The sequence below is a fragment of the Sciurus carolinensis genome, chromosome 3 (assembly GCF_902686445.1).
Source record: "Sciurus carolinensis chromosome 3, mSciCar1.2, whole genome shotgun sequence".
NCBI lineage: Eukaryota > Metazoa > Chordata > Mammalia > Rodentia > Sciuridae > Sciurus > Sciurus carolinensis.
In genome coordinates, this window is record NC_062215.1 from 8283004 (window position 1) to 8290325 (window position 7322).

At 51.7% G+C, this 7322-nt stretch overlaps 1 protein-coding gene across 2 annotated transcripts; it reads right to left on the reverse strand.

Moving 5' to 3' along the window:
* Positions 1-1138: 1138 nt before the first annotated feature.
* Positions 1139-5050, reverse strand: Sox9 (SRY-box transcription factor 9). 2 transcript variants are annotated; one of them, XM_047542735.1, is made up of 3 exons: positions 4254-5050; positions 3216-3457; positions 1139-2645 (listed from the first exon to the last, which is right to left on the reverse strand). In XM_047542735.1, exons 1-3 carry the CDS (start codon positions 4682-4684, stop codon positions 1801-1803), a joined length of 1518 nt encoding a protein of 505 aa, XP_047398691.1. In that variant the 5' UTR covers positions 4685-5050; the 3' UTR covers positions 1139-1800. The 2 variants fall into 2 exon arrangements, with proteins under 2 accessions (XP_047398691.1, XP_047398689.1); XM_047542733.1 differs by having other exon boundaries at positions 3204-3457.
* Positions 5051-7322: the final 2272 nt, after the last annotated feature.

Consider the following 7322-nt stretch of genomic DNA (forward strand, 5'->3'; position numbering starts at 1 on the left):
TTTTATTCTACTGACTCTGACTTCTAAAACTGTTAATATATCTTTTTTTTAAATAAAAAAAAAAAGTCTGCTGTCTTTTTTAAAAAGCAATCCTCAAACTCTCTAGCCACAGCAGTAATTAAGGATTAAGATCTGTCAGTGGGCTGGTTCCCTTCCTGCATCCTCTGTCTCTGCAAGAGAAGTGCAGGAGAATATTGATGATACTTGCTTGCATTGTTTTGTGTACACACACACACACACACACACACACACAAATTTAGGCAGCCCAAAGATCTGTGGCAGAAAACACTGCAAATGACTCAGTGATACACTACATTTGCAACCTCTCATTTGTACAAAAGAGAAACAAGTTTCCAGTTTGTTTTCAACAAAAACAACAAAGAGAAAAGGAAAAAGAAAAAAAAAAAAAACAGGACGGACAAAAAGGCATTTGTACAAATCTAGGATGAGAAATCCAAAGAAACTTGCTTTTAATAATAAAAAAAGATTAAAGAGATAAATAAAAAAAAAAACTGGTTACAGTTAAGAACATAATTTAACAACAGATGACCATACCCTTTGAGGAAGGCTCCAACAACCTATTTTAAAAGACAGTAAATAAAAATTAAAAAAAAAAAAGGAGGAAGATTTTTTTTTTTTCTTAATTAAAACCTCTCCTTACAAAATAAATAATTTTAGCACGTGGAATGTCTTGAAGGTTAACTGCTGGTGTTCAGAGAGGCACAGGTGATGTCTGAGCAAGCAGACTCCAGCATCTGCGGTCCACATGGGCCAGGGCAGGCGACCAGGGGGCCAGTGCACTGGGGCACTTCTTAGCTGCTGCAACATTCCCCAAACAGATCCCTTCTCCTTTGCTCACCTTTTACTTCTCTCTTAAGACTGCAGGGAACAAGCAAAGGAAGGAGGACACCCGCTAAATAGAGCGCAAGTATTGCCAGCAGCATGGTTTTAAGGCTCAAGGTGTTTCCCTCTTGTTTAAAAAATATATATATAGGATAAAGCTTACCCAATGCTTCCTAGACTATTTATTTACTCTATTTGCAAAATAAGGCTTTCATTATTTCTTTAAGGCAGCTCCTCCTTGAATCGGAAAGCCTGAGGAATTAAGCAAAGCTCACCCCCAAAACTGATCACATAACACAATTCTGCTTTTCTTTTTTTATGTTAATATTAAACGACACACTTTTTAAAACTTTTTTTCTTTTTTTTTCTTTTTTTTCTTTTTTTTAGGAGAAAGCAAATCTGTACAAAAATACTCTGGTTGCAAGAAAAGCTAGGGCACACTGTTCAACTAAGAGTAGTTTAGCTGTTGGAAAAATAAGAGCATTTAATTTTTTTTATCTAAAAATATGTATAAATCCCCTCAAAATGGTAATGAATCATACACAGTACATACTAAAAATATTTAAAATAGAGAATATTCCTCACAGAGGACTTTTTTTTTCTTTAATTACTGCTAAAAAATAATTACAAAGTCCAAACAGGCAGGGAGATTGAGCAAACTGGTCGCAGGACTCTCCATCATTCTCCACACTTGCTCTGAAGGTAAGTCCGGTTTTTCTCAATGCTGCTGGTCCATCTAGCCAAGAGTGGCCTGGCCACCGATCCACAACAAGTTGGTACTGCGTTTGGATAGGTAACATTTCTGTCTTGGAATGTGAGTACGAGTTGCCTTTAGCTTAAGTGTCTTTAAGGAATAGGAAAAAAAAAAATGTCCAAAGGAAATTCTGGTGGGTTATTTATTTCTTGGGTTATTTGTATGATCATCTCGGCCATCATCGCCCTTTGTTTAAGGTCTCCTCACGGTCTGGTGAGCTGTGTGTAGACGGGTTGTTCCCAGTGCTGCGGGCTGTGGGTCTGCGGGATGGACGGGACCCCCGAGGTGTCGGCAATGGGGGTGTACATGGGGCGCTGCGCGGGGTTCATGTAGGTGAAGGTGGAGTAGAGACCAGAGCCCTGGCCCGCCGCGTGGCTGTAGTAAGAGCCGGAGTTCTGGTGGTCGGTGTAGTCGTACTGCGAGCGGGTGATGGGCGGGTAGGAGGGGCTGTAGTGCGGGAGGTTGAAAGGGCTGTACGCGATCTGCTGCGGCGAGTGCTGCTGCTGCTCGCTGTAGTGGCTGGGGCTCAGCTGCTCCGTCTTGATGTGGGTTCGCTGGGACTGCCCCGGCTCGCTGCTCAGCGTGGTCAGCGTGTGCGCCTGCTGCTGCTGCGGGGGCGCCTGCTGCTGCTGCGGAGGCGCCGCCTGCTGCTGCGGGGGTGCCTGCGGGGCTTGAGGGGCCTGCGGGGGCTGCTGCGGGGGCGGCGGCGGTGCCTGCTGCTTGGACATCCACCCGTGGCCAGCGCCGGCAGACGTCGCCGCGGTGCTGCTGATGCCGTAACTGCCGGTGTAGGTGACCTGGCCATGAGTGGCCGGCACCCCCGGGTGGCCGTTGGGCGGCAGGTACTGGTCAAATTCATTGACATCGAAGGTCTCGATGTTGGAGATGACGTCGCTACTCAGCTCGCCGATGTCCACGTCGCGGAAGTCGATGGGGGGCTGTCTGCCTCCCTCTGGCAGGGGGCGCCCCTCTCGCTTCAGGTCAGCCTTGCCTGGCTGCACGTCGGTTTTGGGGGTGGTGGGTGGAGTCGGTGGGCCCTGGGATTGCCCTGCAGGGAATAAAAGAAAAAGAAGCACGGGAAAATCAACGAGGGCTGTGCAAAGGCCCTAGTCTTGGAATCCCTGTTGGGAGCCTCCCTTGTTGCTAAGGTGTCATAAGGACCCGCACAGGCGCGGGAGGCCCGCTGCACCAGAGATAAGTCGCCAAATGATTAACCCGCGGGTACACAGTTAGCAGCCTCCTTTTATCAGGGGAGGGTCTGAGGCCCTAAGGGTACGGAAGACCAAATTGCTACTTGTAGAAGAGCGCTGTGTGTGCTTTTGGGGTGGGGAGCAAAGAAACGAAGGGGGGGGGGGTAAGTTTCTTAAAAGTTGTAAAAGCATTTTACTTTGCAATAAAAAAAAAAAGACTCCTAGGATGCAGGGACTGAGCTCGCGCGTGTGCTGGGACCCTGGGCAGCATGGGGAGCGGGACTGGGTGCAGAGGTGAGGGCTTCCGTCCCCGGGGAGCACAAAGTCCCCCGTCAGACAGAGCCTCCTAGGCGGGGGCCTGGGTATGTGCCCAATGGGGCTGGGGGTGGCTTGGCCTGGAGCCGGGTGGGACTCACCCGAGTGCTCACCGGGGGAGTGCACTTCGCTCATGCCGGAGGAGGAGTGCGGCGAGTCGGCCTGCAGAGCCTTGAAGATGGCGTTCGGAGAGATGTGCGTCTGCTCGGTGGGCTCCTCGGCCTCGGCCTGCCCATTTTTCACCGACTTCCTCCGCCGCGGCTGGTACTTGTAATCCGGGTGGTCCTTCTTGTGCTGCACGCGTAGCCGCTCTGCTTCCTCCACGAAGGGCCGCTTCTCGCTCTCGTTGAGCAGTCTGGTGGGGGGAGGGGGGAGCGCAGAGAAAAAGAGGGGGAAGTCAGAGAGCCCGGCGTGGTGTCAGGCCCCCAGCTCCCCGGTACACAACCCCTATCCTCCCTCTTCTCTGCCACAGCTCGTAACTTAAAAAAAAAAAAAAAAAAAAAAAAAAAAAAAAAAAAAAAAGTAAAATGAGAAAGTAAAAAATTTAAAAAAAGTAAAAGCAAAGAAAATACTGAGTTCCTGTCGTCCGACCTGAGAGGTCACTCCTCGCTCCGCCCCCCTTTCCTTCTATTTTGGAAACCTCGACGAGGAAAACAGCTACCCATTGCTGCAGCTCTAAACGTCTTTGCTACCGGAGTTATGCGCCACCCCCACCCCAACTTTCCGAAAAACTACTTAAGCTGGAGACGCTCCCCCCAACCCCCAAACCCTGCAACCTCCCTCCTTTACCCCATTCCTGCCGGGGGGGTCTCTTCCAGCCTCAGTTTCCCCCCACCCTGCAACCCATCTCCTTGCGTGTAGGGCTGGACGAAAGAGTGCAGTTCCAGGGAGGGCGAGGCCCCCCACCCCGATGTTCAAGGCGATTAGAGTTCTACAAGCCCTGTCCTCGGCTGTCCCCCCCAAAATCCCTGCGAGCCATCTAAAGAACTTTGTCCAACTTAGAGCCAAACTAACCCCCCCTTCCGCCGCGCGCTGGCTCCCGGAACGGCAACTCCCTGCCGCGGGGGGCGGGGCAGGGACGTTCAGCCCGGGCCAGCGCCCCCAGCCGCGCCGGAGCCCACCCCACCACACTGCCCCCCGCCGGGCCCTACCTCCAGAGCTTGCCCAGCGTCTTGCTGAGCTCAGCGTTGTGCAGGTGCGGGTACTGGTCGGCCAGCTTCCTGCGCGCCGCCTGCGCCCACACCATAAAGGCGTTCATGGGCCGCTTGACGTGCGGCTTGTTCTTGCTGGAGCCGTTGACGCGCACCGGCATGGGCACCAGCGTCCAGTCGTAGCCCTTGAGCACCTGGCTGACCGCCTCGCGGATGCACACAGGGAACTTGTCCTCTTCGCTTTCCTTCTTCAGGTCCGGCTCGCCCTTGGGGAATGTGTTTTCCTGGGGCCGCGTGTTCTCGGTGTCGGAGCCGGAGCCTGATGGGCAGGGCGAGCCAGCCGAGTCCTCGGACATGGTGGGGCTGGGGGCGCCGGACAGGCCCTTCTCTTGCTCGTCGGTCATCTTCATGAAGGGGTCCAGGAGATTCATACGCGGGCCCGGGGCAGGAGGCGGGTGGCCGGGAAAGGCGAGAAGCCGCGGCGGCTCGGGGACTCGAGGCGCGGGCTCCTCTCCCCTCGGCTGCCCGGACGCGGACGAGGAGCGAGCGGCTCCCAAGGAGGCTGGCGCGTCACCTGGCTGCGGCAGCGAGCACTTAGCCAGGCGCTGGGTGGCGGGTCCGCAGTTGCCCGCTCCAAATGGGGAAGACGAATTGGAGAGGAGGAGGAGGAGGAGGGGAAGAAAGAGCAAAAGTGGGGCACTTGCACCCCTTCGCTTCTCCTCCTGCAAAGGAAAGTTCCCGGGGTGAAACTGGTGAGTCGCCGCGCCACTGAAGTTTGCAGTCAGTTCCGAGCTCGGCTCTCGGCTCTCCAACTCCCAGCCCCGGGTCTCTTTAATAAATACTGCCCCTCACCTTAGAGACGTTTAGCCAATCACAGCACAGCAGTCCCGGGGTTGGCAAGCAGCTGATTGGGCCCGATTTTGGAGGGGGAGGAGGATTGTGGCTCTGGGCTGGGTGACGAGACCAGAGGGGAGGAGAGGGGAGGGGAGCGCAGCCGAAGGGTGGAGGGCCGGGTGGGGGAAGGGGGCGCAGTGGGGAAGGCGGGGGACCCGGGACGTCCAAGTGTGTAAGTTTGCCTTACTCTCGGAATGTCAGAATTTTGGTACCGTCTCCGCGCGAATCTATGTGTGTGTGTGTGTGTGTGTGTGTGTGTGTGTGTGTGTGTGTGTCTAGACTAGGATCTACTCCCACCCGGACATTTCTTTTCACTGCTCTCTCCGCAGCATCGGGGACGTAGCCGGAGTTTGCAGTATTAGAAAAGTAGCTGCTTGTGTAGCTCAGTTTATGTGCCTGGAGCCTGCCCGCTTCCAAAAGTGCTTAGAAATGGTCTTTTGGAGCAAATGTTTTGGTGACTCAACGCCCGCTGTTCCTCCGTAATAATCCATATAAATAGATTAACATGCTCCGGTTCGCCAGGGCTGGTGCGGCTGGTCGGGATTCTGCTGCGCTATGGCAAAGGGAATCAATGAAAACTAAGGCGAAGTCCGGGAGAACGCTGGCAGCGGCGGCGGCGGCGCCGCAACGCGGTAGCCCCGCGCTCTCGGGGCTGTCCAGTGCGCCTCCCGACCTTGAACTCTGACAAGTCTTTCTCTGGCCCCCCAAACCCCACCCTGTCGACACTCCTCAGTGACAGGGTTCCTGCTTTGACGTTCTGCTCTATGCCTCCTGAGTCAAAAACGTCAGCAGAATTGCCGCTGGAAAAGAAGTTTGCAAACCGCTCTGGCTTTGAGATCGAACTTTGCGAATTCGGCCGTCCCGGGCCGCGAGGCTGAGGCCGGTCACTGGGTTTGTAAAACTCCCAGCAAACGGGCACCGCGGCAGACGAAACAGTCCTGCCACTCTCCCGCTTTCGTCCTCCTTACAAGACACCTGGAGGGGCGCACAGCCCGTCGTTCCGATTTTAGTCGCGCCCTTTCAGACCTGTACACAGGTGGGAGTTCTAAGGGAGGCCGTGGAGGTGACTCTGATATATTTCAAGTATTATTTGAACACACTCAATCTTTGTGTTTACTCGAACTTCCGAGAGCCAGGTTAGTAGGTGCGGAATTATCTGTTCTGGAACAGAAGAAAAATTTTAGTCGCCTGCGGGTCACATGCCTTCAAAATCACAAAAACATGCACAACTATAGAAAAATCATGATTTTAACACCCCCCCGTTCTTGCTGTTGCAGAAATTCGCCTTGAATCAAATTACTGATACTGTGAATCAGCCTGCCTAATATCAAAGACAGACCCCCCAACCCCCGCCAAGTGCGGACACTCTTACAAGATTAAACGAATGCAGTGTTTTTGAAAATCTCATTTCTCCCAAAGTGGGTATTTCTTATAGGTAAAGGAACTTTTGATAAGGTAGGAAGGTCTACCCTGCTCAACAGGATTTTCTTTTTAAACGAATGTAATTCCCTGACATTGGAGGTTGAACAATCGCTGCTAGTACCTTATAGTTTGTTTACAAGTTTAGGAGATCTGCAAACAATAGCCTTGTATTCCTACCTCTTTGATTACACTCGCAAAACTTAAGTGCGACATGGTCCTTTCTTGGGAAAGAAAAAAAGTCCTGCGTAGTATGGACACATTTCTGAGTCCTGGGGAGGGGGCATTAGCCATGTATAACTTTGTGATTTGCAGACACCTGAGACTGAGGAGGAGACTCAGAAACCATCGGGGAGATATGTTAACCAAGGCGCCTGGACTTAGCTGTATTTTACTGAAATTTCCACGTTTACTGGCATAATGGCAGTGAAAACGTCTGTGACTTTAAGATATTTTGGAATATTTAAATATTTGTGAATATATCCGCTCACGCATAAATAGATCTTTAATACAGTTATGCAGTAAGGGATATAATATACAACAACATTTTGAATCACAAACTGTGGTGCTTTATACATTTTCTGCCCTTTTGGTGCAAGCAATTTTTTTTTTTTTTTTTTTTGGTATTTTATCTTTTTGTAAACTTCAGTCGACTTAAAACGGGTTGCAATTTCCAGCTGTATCCAGTGGGGGCGCCAAAAGCTCAGAAACTGTCTCAAACTCAGAAACTGCGGGAAAACTTGATGGTTGGTGGCA